The following is a 14,782-nucleotide window of genomic DNA, read 5'->3' as shown; positions in this document are numbered from 1 at the left end:
TCGCTTGCTGTTAGGACACGGTGTAAGCACAGCACAACTCTCAGAGTGAAGAGCAGGGAGATTGAATACCCTGTTAAATGTAAGAGTGGAACAGCTAGGCAGAAACACAAGGAGAAGACACTGTGTGAAAACCCAGCGGTGCTTTTCACTGACTATGCCCAACAAAGGAAGGAAGACGAACAACCTCATAATCTTCTCTGATTCCATCTAAATCTGGAAAGATACTCTTTGCAGCAATCACGCATACATATTGAGCAAGGGTATCAGCTCAGGAGGCAGATTAAAGATCTGTAAAGATGAACAACTTGACAAGGATGACCCCCTGCTTAACATCACATATTACACCAAAGGAAAGGTCATGGTCCCAGGGAATGAAGCAAACCTGAAGTCCTTTGAAGAGGCTTTTCCCCTGTTGAAAACTAAGGTGAACACCAAGAGGATCAGTGTCCCTTCTGGCAGTGAAGATGATGAGAGCCCTGTAGAAAACCCCACCACCTTGTCCATCTCTGCCCCTCCCACACCTGCTAGCTCCACCAACCAGCTGAAGGAGAGAATAGCCGTGCTGGAACTGGACTTTGCTGAATTCAAAGAGCTGACCCACGCCAGGCTGTCTGACCCCTGAGACAATACTCTGAAGCACCTTTAAGAGGAACTCCAGCAGCTCAAGACAATCAGGCCTTGGCATCTGACTTCAGAGGAAGTCTAGAGGCACTCAAACAGGAGAACAGTGTGATCCTTACTCAGTTAGCCAAAGTGAAGGAGGATGCTGAAAAGAGAGAAGGGAGCTTCACCAGGCAAGTGCAATGCCTGACAAACTAACTTTAATCAGTCCCCACAATGACAAGTACAGAGACACAGACTCTCCCTGCCAGTGTCCCAAACTCCTACCTTTTCTCTGTCCCACCCTCTCTGCTCTGCACCCAGCCCAACAACACCCTGGCACCTCCTGATACATCCACACAGCCAGCTGCCAACTGCCACCCCCACAAATGGTCCTGCTGGGTGATTCTAATGGGAAACCAAGCCTTTTCTTGGTAAGAAAGTGCTGTCTAAATGCTGCAGTACCACAGTTAAGGCAATGAAGCTGTTGAAAGAGGAGACCCTCTGGAGCCCTCAGTGCCTGGTGATCCACACAAGAACAAATGACCCGCACAGTCTCCATAAGGACACTGCTGAGGCAGTGAGGAATATGGCTCAGCAGGCCAGTAGGGAGTTCCCTGACCCCTGTATGATGATCTCCACTCTGCTGCTTAGGACAGACACCCCTCCTCATGTCATCCATGACATTAATATGGAGATCAGAAGATGATGTGCCACCTTACCTAATGTCTACCTTTCCCTCCTCACAACCATTAGCACCTGGGACCTCTATGATGGACCTTCAAAGACATGGCCCATGGACACAGCCCTTTCACCCCCTCCTCTACTAAGAGATTTAGAGGTCATCCCTGACCTCCTCCTCCCCATCACCACCCCAGGATCATCCCCCCTGCTGTGAGGAGACACAACATTCCAGCCTGGATGTCCCACTCCCTATTTGCCCACCACCTCACCACTGTGAAACACAGCCAGAGGAGGCTACCTTCCCCCTCCTCAACCCCCCAGTCCCATTTACAGCATCAGCAGCAGAGATATGCAGCCACACCTGCCCCTTGTCCTCTTGTCCCACCCACAGCAGTGGAGCTATGAAGCAGTAGCTGCCCCTTGTCCCTCTCCCCACCTACAGCAGCAAAGCTATGCTGCAGTTGTAGCCCAGCCTACTGCCACAGTCCCTCTCCCTGCTACCTCTGAGCTGGGAGACATCAGGGAGATTCTGCACACCCTGTGCACCTAGATTCTGTTCAGCTAAGATGTACATACTCAATAAATAGTACATGCCTCCATGGAATTTATGCCATATTATTATTTAGTATTGTAAATGTATAGACAGTTGTAGGTGCTTTCATATTTGTCTCACTAATGTGTTCATTTCATATAAGCTGCTGGAATATTAAGGCTCTCCACCTCTGAACCTTTGAACTTAATGGTGGAAACTCTGAATTCATGAAATCTATCAAAGACATTGATATAATTGTGTTGACAGAAATATGGTGTCAAAATGCTCTGCTCACTCACTGCCCTCCAGGATATAATGAAGTCATGGTGCCCTTTTAAATTAAAAAAATATATGTAAGGGCAGAACATCGAGGGTGATCCTGTACCAATGAAATCTTAAGCAAATATAAAGGTACAATTAGGAACAAAAAACAAAATTATACCCACATGAAACTATCAAGATAATGAGAATGCCGTTAATCAAAATCAAATCTGGGATGTGGAACAATTTCAACACAAAGCAACCACAAGCATTACCCATCCAAAATGGTGACATCTGCAGAGCACATTTTGAAAATCTGTACAAAGACATACCAGTAAATCTAATTAATTCAGATCAATGGATTATAAAGAAAAACTCCAAACATTAAGAGAAATAATTAAAGACAACCCAAACCCCCTTGATTTCCCAATCACTTGGGAAGAATTGACCACACAGACAAAATCTCTCCAACCAAGGAAAACTTGTGGTCCAGACAGCATTAAATATGAAATGCTCAAATGCAGCATCCCAGAGATGCAGGGTGCAGTGTTGAAGTTATTCAATGTAGTATTACAGTCGGAATGTTTTCCTGACATCTGGTGCAAAAGGCTCACTTCCACCAATCACAAGAGTGAGGACAAATCAGAACCTAGTAACTACTGTGGCATCTGTGTCAGCAGTTGTTTAGGTAAATTATTCTGTAGTATTCTAAATAAAAGAATACCAGATTTCTTTGACCAACACTCCATCTAGAGTAAGAATTAAATTGGCTTCCTCCCAAAACACCGCACCACCGATCGATCATGTATATACCCTTCAGACTTTAATTAACATGTACACCAAACAAAAAGTGGTAAGATATTCACTAGTTTTATTGATTTAAAGAAAACTTTTGACTCTATTTAGCATGAAGGCTTCTACATTGTGATATGGGGGCAAAATGTATGATCTGGTTAAATCAACGTATTTGGAAAATAGGTGTGCTGTTAAAATTGGAGACAAACGAACTGAATTCTTCACCCAGAGAAGAGGTATTTGTCAGGGTTGCAATTTAAGTCTGGCTGTATTTAATGTGTATACAAATGAACTTGCTACTCAGTTGGATCAATGTGCTGTTCCTGGCCTCTCCCTCCTAGATAGAGAGGTGACGTCTCTGTTTTATGCTGATGACCTTGTTCTATTGTCTCCCGCTGAAGAAGGACTACAGCAACAGCTGAACATAGAAGAAAAGTACTGTCAGAACTGGGCCCTGGTAGTAAATATGAAAAAGAAAGAAAACTAATGTCGAATGACTAATGTAATGATTTTTCAAAAACGCTCCAGATGTCAGGAGAGAACAGTATGAATTATACCTACCTTGGAATAACCATCACAACATCAAGGAGTTTCAACTTGGCAGTTTATGCACTAAAAGAAAATGTTTGAAGAGCTCTCGATGCAATTAAGAGACAATTTTATAATTTCCAAATTCCAATTAAAATCTGCCTTATTATATTTGACAGTGTCATTCTGTCCATTGCGCTGTATGGTAGGGAAGTATGGAGTCCACTCAGTCTTCATAGCTCTACCCATTGGGACAAACATCCAACTGAATCTTTACATGCAGAATTCTGCAGATACATTTTACAAGTACACAGAAAAACACCAACAAATGCATGTAGATCAGAATCAGGAAGATACCCACCGATAATTAACATTCAAAGGAGAGCAATCAATTTTTTTAATCACCTTAAATCCAGCCCCTTAGACACCCTCTATTCCAAAGCCCTCTAAATCCAAGAGCTGAGCCCAGAAAAGAGTCCTCTATGTTGGTTGTTGCTGAGATTAACTGCCCTGTCTCAGACACACTCTGACCAGTCTCACACCAACACTGCCTTCCAAACACCAATCAGAGTAAACCAAATTATAGAAAATTAGAATGTGATCTGGCCCTAAAAAGAGATTATGAACTGGCAGAATATCTCTGTCAGAGATAAAAAGCAGAGACAGATCCTAACCAAGTACAGGCTCAGTGACCACAAATTGGCAATTGAAAAAGGACGACACAAAAAATCATGGCAACCAAAAGAAAACAGAATATGTGGTCACTGTTTGACAGGTGAGGCTGAGACAGAGATGCGCTTCATCCTACAACGTAAAACATTCAATGAAATAAGGAACATTTACTTTAACAAGTTCAACTCTGTAATTTCAGATTTCTTAATGAACTTAATGACTTCTCAAAATTAAAAATACTCCTTGGAGAAGGAGACAGGGCAAATCTTGCTGCCCGATATTTAGTAACATGCCACAACCTGAGGGACAGTGAATGACTTAGACTCACACTCTCTCTCTCTCACACACACACACAAATACATGAATAGGATATACTGTATATATATATATGTATAATTAATATATATCAATCTTAACTTTGTGTTAATGTTTCATTTAATCTTGATGCTTTGGCAATATTGTTGTTGTGATATTCATGCCAATAAAGCAAATTTTAATTTGAAGAAAAAAAAATTGAGTAAGAAAAAATTTGCATATGCAGTTATGTATGAATTGTATGTGTTTATGTCATGTGCTTGCAGCTCATCCACTCTTCCCACTCTTCACATGATGCAGCCTGTTTTTCGGTTTTAATTCCAAAACCCACCTCACAACATTGAGGGCTATTAGAGTGTGAGGCTAATTATTCCTTTCTGTAGTACCATAATGGGTTGATTTCATCAGGAGGGACACAAAAAGTGAATGAACTTGTCTGTCAGATACCTGTGATTATTTAAACTGTCTAGAAGTCATTGTATTCTCCTGACTGGTAAAACAAATCTCTCTGGCACTTACAATTCAGTTTGGGTCTGCTCTTCCTTCAAAGCAAATCAGCCACAACAAACAGACATCTAAAAAATATATGATTGTGAGACATGGATGGCATGTGCTGACAGTTTAATGACACACTTAAGGGACAGAGGAACTGCTGACCAAAAGCCAATAAATCAAAGAAAAAAGGTGAAGCTTTATTGTTATTTATTTTACAAAGCATCAGTAAAATCAGCCCTGAAAGATAATTTGATAACGTTAAAAATCATCTTTTCAATTTGCCCTAGTAGAAAAGTCTGATTTAATACAAAGATATTAAGCTTCTACAGTAGAAGACAGTTAGAAGACAAACAGACTTGAAGTAAATATGTTTGACAAAGAAAAAGGACTCTTTTTCAAAGAAAAGATGCCTGTCAAAAAGTTAGTCTGTGATAAAATGAAAATGGTGAAATTTATTTGAGCAGTGCCCTGTACCTAATGATTTAGCTAAGCAACAGCATGCAATGCAATTAATTAATTTCAACGAGGCTTTTTTCCCATTTCTTATGTCCATATGACTCATGTATTAGTAGATGGGGGACTTTCATATTTTAATGTTAGTATGTTAATGTTTTAATGGATATAAAAGAAGCATGCATAAGCCATACACCTGGGCCTTATATTGTTATTCAAATTAAATTGCCTTTGGATATTTCAACAATATTAAATTGGATTATGTTAGTAATTAGATTGAGTTCAATTCCAATTTTCACTAATAAAACAAAATATATTATCTTAAATTTGACAAACGGCAAGCATCTATAATTTGCTATTAAAATCATAATATGTATGCTACTAATTAGAAAAATGCATGCTTAAAAAGTAAATTGAAGATGTTTGATCACATTAATTTTGTTATCAGTGAGGAATCTATGACAATGACAATGTTTCTGACTATCATCCCAAATTCACTTCAGTAATCATTTTCATCTAAAGATCTATATCTTTCCACTGAGACAAAAAAATCTGGATTGACTACAGTACGTACAGTATAGAGCTGACTGATTTTCATAACTTCCCCTGTTCACAGCATAGCAGCTGGAGTATTTTCATCTAGTCCTTTGTGTTCATCTTTGCACATGAATACATATTTAATATCCTTTTCGTCAAAGTGTCCCTTCATCATCATCAGCAGCATCATGCTGGTGTAAATCTTCGCTCCGCTTTTTCATATGTCAGTGACGCCCGTTCGTACTGATCCAGGATTGCACTATTCTCAAGAAGTCTACATGATAGAGACAATGCAACGTAATGTAGAACATAAGCAGACACACACACGCACACACAACAGAACACATTTTTCACACTAAACGACAAAACAATAGGTAGCACTTTATGTGACTGCTCCATTATTTATAAGCATGAGCTTCTGCAGCTCTACTTTGCGTCAAACTTTTTAATTAACAGTTAAATCTCACATAAATATAATATATTGGGCTTATTATGTCCTCATGACAGCAGTATCGTGGAGCATACACATGAAATGTTACACACAGGCGTAAATACTATGCTTCACAATTAACCAAACACAAAATCAAACACTACAAGAGACATAAACCATGCAAAACTACAGAGGAATTCTGTATAAGTTTATGATCAATGAAGATTTGTATATTACAAAGAGATTAATAGGATATTTCAATTATCCCAGTGTGCTATCTTTAATTTTTGGTTCAGTGCAAAAATCCCACTGATGTTATATGATGAAAACATCAGGGATTTTGTCTGCTTTCAATTTTGTTCTTTGTGTGGAAGTTTCTTTACATTATTAATGTAATTTTTTGTTGTAGGCCTACTGGGAGAAAAGTGAAAAGGTTAGACATATTAACTGATAACAGCTTCAACTTAAGATGACTGAAAAAGTCCATGCCAATGAATATCCACTGAGTAATACAATGTATGTCCTCGGGAAAATAGGACATACAGTAAACTTGAGCATCACAGAGACTTCAAACAAACTCACTAGGAGGACAAGATGGCTGCAAGCAGGAAAACCATCTTGGTGAAAATGAACAATTAAAAAACATAAAAAAAATTATATATATAAGCCCGCGCAAAAATCACAGAAAAGGAAAAATAACTTACATAAAAGTATATACTGACTGGGCAAATGATGACTACACAATAACATATAAAGATGTTGATTGTTGGATAAGGGTGCTTACCTTGAGATTGTCTCTTAGACCCTAGTTGTGTTGTACTCTGATTCATGTTTGCTCAAAGAGCCAATGAGGCAGAACCTGAAATGTCATGGCTCTTTTGTTTAATATCAAATTCCTTTTGCATAGAGAGGTTATAATGCATAATGTGCTACATAACAGCAAAATATGTCATTAGTTATGTGCTAATCTCTAAGAGCCTTGCATGCAGACTTGTAGAAAATTAATAAACAGTCAAGAACACTCTGAAAGAGCACATTAAAAGTGCATGCAGGAGAAGGTTGAAGTATTTTTTTTTCCAAAAATGTACTCTGATACCTTCACATAGTGTTTTTGTAAACATATACAGTTACTTTTCAAGCAGTTATGATGCAAGTACACAGTAAAATACTTCTTTTTTTTTAATAGAAAATCTTGTTCATGCCAAAATATTGAGCTATATAGAATATAAGTCATATATTTTCAGTATAACAGTTGGGAATACAAATGCATATTTTATGATAATTTGCATTCATGTTCGTCATGTCTATGAATATCAGGCACCGATTCAAAGCCCTTGCGTTAACAGTCAAAATCAGACTGATTGCAGAAATAATATCTGCTAAAATGAGGTTTGTATTTGCTTAAAGTACTCTGACAAACCCCAATGTACAATAGAGTCTTAGATGTATGCTATACATCATCATTTGAGGAAAGCTAGCAGGGGGCTAATTTACATATTCAAGGCTGAGCATGCAAGAGGGGGCCAATTTGTCTATCATAATTTAGCCCTTTGTGAAAATTTGAAAAAAAAAGTTTTTAATGATAGAAAGAAGAGAAAGAACAAGGATCAAAGCAAAAAAGAAGCTTCATAATCTTGAAAATAATGAGAGGAAGAGGAAGAACAAAGCTAAAATAAGAGGTAAACAAAAATATAATGTAAACATCCCACACACATTTCAAACATCCCCATAGTTAACTCTAGGGTTGTTGCTCTTGTCTCATCAGAAATCTATGGATACTGACCGCTGTACTGCCTTCTCGTGGCGTGAAAGCCGGTGGCTGGTGGTGGGAACTTCTTCCAGGTCATCATCCAGGTCACATCCATTGTCCGCTGCCTCTTGTGAGTAGCTGTGCTTCATGACCAAAATGCTCCTGCGGTTTCCCGTGGCTGGCAGCAAGGGCCGCACTGCCATAGGCGGCTGTGGAAGGTCTGTGAGCAGAGTGGCGGCCGCTGCATCACGAGCGCTCAAGTTTCCACGGCTTCCTCGTCCACTGAGAGACAGCTGGGATATGTGGGCTGAGCCGGGGTTGGAGGATGAACCACAGTGGTGATCATGGACGCAGCGTGAGGAGGCACGTCGAAGGGCGTGGTAGTTCTCGAAGTCTTCCGCCAGGTCAACTAAGTCTGCTGAGGCTGCCGCTGCTGTGGTGGCACTACGTAAAGTACACAGCTCATAGTGAGGTGGCTCAAAGACCTCTTGAAACATGGTGGGGTCAAAGTCCTCACGCCGCAGGATGTACTTTTTACGTGGCTGCTTGATCTGGACAATGACGGAGACGATGAGGAGAATGAGGACGATGCAACAAGTGACACCAATTATGGTCCCGTTTGTGTTGTTCAGGTTGTCCAGGATGTTTGCTTTCCTTTTCTCTGTACAGGGTAGAGAAACATAAAGGGAACATTTATAAGAATATAACTTATATGGCCTTGTATGATGTCATGGAAGATGATTATTAGAAAACAAAATACATACAAGTGTGCTACAGAACTGTGAAAATCAACTGTATTCCCAGTTAACTGACTGTTTGCCAAACCTCTTTCTGCTTAGCAACTGTAATTAGGCACAGCAGGCCTGTCAAACAGATTTCTCTGCATGTTTAAGTGATCTGCATTGGGCAAAAGTTGAAGGAATGGATCAAACAGTGTGTCTATCTACTCTAATGTAAGTTGCAAATGATAGCATGTCCAGCTAACTAGCTTACCACATGCAGTAGAGAAGTTACCAAACCAAGCATTACTTCCAAGGCCAGGGGCATGTCGTGCTACATAATTTGGTGAGGTTGCGGGTTACGTTTCATAAAAGCCCCGATCATGACCAGCACATTTACCATGTAGTGCTCCTCCACTGTGTGGATGCTAGTCCTGGATGCTATTATATCATCTAGCTGTTTTGCTGTATTGTATTTTGGGAAGTTTTCACTAAAGCAAGGCCACTCATTTGTTACTCGAGATAGTGTTCACTAAACATATTGCTTAGTCCTCATCCTAAAAGCTTTTTCTCTCATTATGTTAAAAGTAATCATACTGTTTCAAAGTACATACTTTGAAGCAGGAACACCTGTCTTGCTTTGTTCAAGAATGTAAGTTAAGCAGCTAAACATGGTACAAAATAACAGCCTGGCCTTCCATTCTTCCTTTATACTTATAATACTACGATCAACTACCTCTAAACTGCAATACAAGAGCAACGTTTCTTTATTTCCATGTCTTGTAGGTGGGTCATGAACTGGTGAGGATGCTGACTTTTTTGGGACCTATCAGCTTTAGCATTGTTCTTTTATACGATATCATGAATCAACTGCATATTTAGGAACTCTTGACAGGATCCTTTTTTTAAGACGAGTCAGCTTGAAACATTAAAAAGTAAGCTGGCGACAATGTCCTCAATGAACTCAGGTAAGTAATGTTACCTTAATTTGTTAGCTAGCTACAGCTGATAAAATCTGCCACTGACAGTTGTCATTTCAGCTGAAAAAAATCACAGTATATCTATATGAAATAAAAGACCCAATCTTTCAAATGTTACCAAGAATTTCTAATGATAATCCACCACTATTATCACTGTAAACTGCATAGGTGCAAATAGTAAGCTTGACAGGCTTAGCACTTGGCGGTGAGCCTTAGTGAACAGTTAATTGTAAAAAAAAAATAAAAAATCCTTAGCACAAGCTAAAAGAAAGAAAAAGCATAGTTCCTAACAAATGGACCAAAATTAAGGCCACAACTTTCATGAGCTATCAAACGGACGGACGAAAAGGTCTTTCTGGGTTACAGCTATAGTCTATTTATCACAAGGGAAACTACAGAGAGCAGCAGAGACTAAGAGTGTGTAGAGAAGCAATCTGTGGGGAGATCTCTGACATTTAAATGCTGGATGAACTTGTAGCACAGCACACAAGGCTTCAGTGACAGTACATGGTTACATTCAGAAGCGTAAAGGAGACAGGAATAAAACTTGACATTTTACAGCTAATGAGGACAAATGTGGGCACTGCGTTGGCCCTATGCATTACTAGAGCGGAGAGAAGGCAGAAGACAGAGTAACATGATGAGAAACATGGTCCTCTCTTGCTGAGTTCTGCACAATTTCAAACTCAGACTGTAGGGTGAAAAGGTATCTTAGTCTGAGTGAGGAATAGGCCATGCGGAATTTAATTGATGCAATTTGTCATTGGCATACATACTACACAGGAATCTTCTCTGTACAACATTTCAATCTGATCTGGAAGAAGGAAAAACAAACTAGAACACATTTACTGAAAGACAAGCACAATGGCGTAATGGTCATCAAATACACATTGTATTTATTGACGAGAGTTCAGGGCAGCTGAAGTATAGATCTCATCTTATGTACTTGGAATACAGTGATGAAAGGTCAAATAACAGCAGACAAATTAATTGGCAATATAATACAATAAAAAAACTGGCTTATCCCCCTGGTCTTCAGACATCTCAGTTAATTATTGGAATGGCATCATATACGAATATGCTGCAATAAGGAAATCTCAGTCAGAGAAGTAGATAAATTATGAAGCTGCCAGTATCAAGACACTGGGGATCAATGCATAGATCAAGCGGAGTGAATGATTGAAGTACAAAACAAATTAAGAAATTGGCAGTATCTTCAGGGTCTTGCTTACTTCAGGGCCAAAAAAAGGGAAACGAAAACAAAGAGCATGAGAGACCAACTCTTGGACATCAACCTGGACCAAGACCAGGATCAGTTAGAGGGTGAATTCAGATTGTGAAAGTTTCATTCCTGTTTTACCTCAAACCACATCCAGGATAACTGATGGGTGTGGTTAAATGTAGTCAGAAGTGTGTTGTTATATCTATAACCACACCTGACAGTGATGTCACAGGGTCCTGGAGTACATCTGTATATCACTCCAGCAAGGTGAGAAGGTAAACCACTGGAGGACAGTAATATCAAGATTTTCAGGGGGTATTACGTTACTCTAGAATTTAAAAAAAGAAACTAAAAATTGTACAAAAATGATCACAATGATGTGGCTGCTTGGGTGCATGGTTGGTTGAAACGTTACTAATTAAATTAAAGGGAGCTTTGATTCTAGTGTGTGAGTACTCCTTGTATTGCAATTTAATTGATTTTTGTATCCATAACCCATCCCAGTGAGGTTTTGTTTTGTTTTAAATTCAAACTCAGCTGCTTTCTCTGTTTCTCTCCATGGTGCTGAAACATTCAAACACAAATGTAGTCTCTCCTCATATCTCTCTCCATGGTGCTAAAACTTGCTTTCATAAACCTACAAATGTTGCATCAGGAGGGACATGTAACATCTGTAAATGTAACATCTCACCTTTACATTGGTTCTCGTCCCAGGGGTAGACACAGTTCTGCACGCCATTGCACACCAGTGTGTTGTTTATGCACATGTTACTGTGACAGAAGAAGGCATCTGCATCACATGGAGCTGAAAAAGATTTAACACAATAGTTGTCACACAAGTCTACTGTATGTGTACTGACTTCACTCAACTGTAACATTCTCCTTTACTTGCTCACAGTTGAGTAAAAATCTAAACTACTTTTCTGCAGTGGATTTCCCATCATTAACTACAGCAAATCTGTGGGACACTTATATATGCAACAGCACAAATCAGTATTTGAAGGAAGGGAAGCTCCAGTGTGCCAGTCTTTGAGGAAATAAATTTGGATGGGCATTACTCAAATCAGACCTGTTTCCCCTGAACCCATCTGTTCTTCATGAATTTTCATCCTCACCCTCCTCTTCAAACATTTGCAGAGACAACTTGTGGATATGAATGAATTTCTTGGAATGCGCGTGTGTTGTATGTGTGTGTGTGTGTGTGTGTGTGTGGTGTCTGGAGAGACTGCCATGACATTTCACAATCATCCATGGTGCACAGCTCTTGTCAACACACATCTAAACCGAGCAATAAACACGAGCATGTCCTCAAACACATGATGCATCACGACACCTGCCCTCCCAGCGTGGCCCCACTGAGACATAACACTGCCATCCCATGTCTTCATCTTTCTATGACTACAGTGTGAGGGCAGAGCCACCCATCTGCAAGACATGCTCATAAAATCAGTGTGATAATGTTATGGGCTCCATGTCTTATAACTACATAATTTAAAGCCAAGGTGCCCTTGCTCTCAACACCCAATCATACTAATGCATAAGCCAGCTGATTGGCCAATTCATTGCTTCCCACTGTCACAGCAGAACAGTGTTATAGCAAGTGAACCACAAGCCAAAAGAGTTTGTCTTATGTAACGTATTGTTTATAGCAGGGGTCAGTAATTAGATTAACAATGGGCAAATTTTTTTTGTATTATTCAGTGGTACATTTTTAAATGTTTTTCTTCATTTGGGTGTTATTTTAATTAATTTAAGAAAAAAAGATGTAATTTTCCCCAGTATTAAGTGTCATTTGTTAAAAAAAAAAAAAGAAAGAAAAAGGAAAAAAAAGACTCATATACACAAATTCTTTATTGCAATATGAGATCGGGGACTTCATATATATTTTATCCACACTGGGTAAACAGTGGTCTGCTACAGCTATGGTTGTTTGAAAGTAATGTTGTTCTTGGTGTTGATGTCCTGGAAAAATAAAAGTTTCAAAGGGAATCTGTATTCAACAATCTATATACTACTCCAAGAGGCTTATCATCCTCCATAATCTACCTTCAACAATTCCTGCCTCAATCATGAAAAACTTCTTATTGAACATTGCACTGTTGATGCATATTGGAATAACCTATTGGATCAAGCACAAACCTTTTAAAATTACACAAAGAATGGACTAATTCAAATCAATACATTGCATAGAACTATACACTTCTTTAGTTAGTTTCTTTCCCTTTAATAAGAATCACATATGACATACTTTTTGTAACCTTATACTAATAACTCTGGACATACTTCCTCCTAAAATATATACAGATATTTACAAAAGATATATATATATATACAGCTACACACAATGTCACAACAGTATAAAATATTATTATACTGTTATTATACATACTATCCATTTTTCACATGGCCTTGTGGGAAAGTTGCTGAGGGTAAAAGTATTTTGAAACCACTTTCAACTCTGAATGTTCCAAAAGTTACTTATTTTGCCACTGACATGTGAATATAATGGATGGCTCTGTTAGGTAGCAGAGACGACGTCCTTCCCCTCTGTCTCCCATTCTCTCTCTTTATCTCTGACTCTCCCCCCTCTTACACACACCCACAGGCACACACACAAAGCACTGGCAGTGGGTACTAAAGCAGCTTGCCAGTGGTATGGCAGAGCTGGGGACTATTTGACAGTGTTACAACTGTGATGTATGGCTGTTTTCATCCTAGCACTCATCCCAAGTGAATAATAACACACCAAATTAGAGTGACTTAGCTCTATCTTTCTGTATCCCACCCTGTCTGGGCCTTTGCCAGCATTTCCTGAGTCATATTGGCTCTCTGTGTGTGTTCTGGTGCTCTTCTGTTTCTCCTTTTCTTTCATACTGTACTGCATATGCCAAAACTGTAACACTTCTTTTTTGCTAATAACCACCAGAGGGAGCCCACCCCCTCTCATTTTGCTGCTGAATCCTCCTCTCTCATGTACACACCACAGGGCGAGACCAGAGCGCGATCCACACTAATCCCTTGCGAAATTAATTTCAAGACATTCTGTAATAAAGTGCCCTTTTGACCACACATAAACGTTCCTAGTCACTGCTGGAGGCATAAATTAACTCCTAAATGAGTGCCTGATGAAAACAGTCTGGGTGTCTCTGCAGAGGGGGCTCCAAGAGGATAAGAGACTTCTGCAGTGAGGCACTAGAAGCAACACATCGTTATCATAGATTCTGAAAAATCAAACAACCATCAAAGATTTGTGTTTTGGCACTATAATTGCATAGTTAGGCTATTCTCAGAGATGATGATGTTGAGTCTTTATCCCTATTTTATCCAATAGGTTGTTTTCATCTTGCAATAATTATGTTTTTTCAAAAGTCTTGTATGCTCTAATTTGGGATGTTACTTCCATTACTGATTCCTGTGTTACATTTTAATCTGTTAAGTTAATTTTTTAATACTTTTTAATACTATATTTTTATTTTCCTGCTATCACCGTCTAGAAGTATTATGTACCGTTAACATACGTAAGTGTTGCTTTGGATGACATGGTGTATAGTGTAAAGACACGCAGCAAAATCATTGGGCTTTGTCAACAAATTAAGTATATTGCATTTATTACTTTTATGATCATGCTAGTAAATCCCAGTCAGTGGAATTTCTACAAAATGCATACTGCAAGAGCCTATCATCCATCCCTCCATTCCTCCATCCATACTTTGCTGCAATCTAATATCTGCACAGTACTCTTCTTAATCCCAAAGCAACCGAGATAACAAGTGTGCAGAGATGATATAATCTGATCTAAGATATATCAA

The 14,782-nt window shown here is 39.1% G+C and overlaps 1 protein-coding gene across 3 annotated transcripts in view; it reads right to left on the bottom strand.

Annotated features, from left to right (window-relative positions):
• Positions 1–14,782, bottom strand: part of neto1l (neuropilin (NRP) and tolloid (TLL)-like 1, like) — an 84,595-nt gene that overhangs the window by 2,022 nt on the left and 67,791 nt on the right. Inside the window, exons 9-12 of one of the 3 annotated variants that reach the window (XM_044340479.1) lie at positions 11,665–11,778; positions 8,086–8,713; positions 7,087–7,161; positions 6,059–6,146 (exon numbers count right to left, since the gene is read on the bottom strand). In XM_044340479.1, coding sequence (XP_044196414.1) covers positions 7,101–7,161; positions 8,086–8,713; positions 11,665–11,778 — 803 coding nt within the window. In that variant the 3' untranslated portion in view covers positions 6,059–6,146; positions 7,087–7,100. Of the gene's footprint in view, positions 1–5,122; positions 6,147–7,086; positions 7,162–8,085; positions 8,714–11,664; positions 11,779–14,782 lie in introns of those variants that run through there. The other 2 variants (XM_044340480.1, XM_044340478.1) reach the window with 2 other exon arrangements.

The sequence above is a fragment of the Thunnus albacares genome, chromosome 21 (assembly GCF_914725855.1).
Source record: "Thunnus albacares chromosome 21, fThuAlb1.1, whole genome shotgun sequence".
Lineage (NCBI taxonomy): Eukaryota > Metazoa > Chordata > Actinopteri > Scombriformes > Scombridae > Thunnus > Thunnus albacares.
The sequence above is the reverse complement of the archived record's forward strand: the minus strand, read 5'-3'. Positions and strand labels throughout refer to the sequence as shown.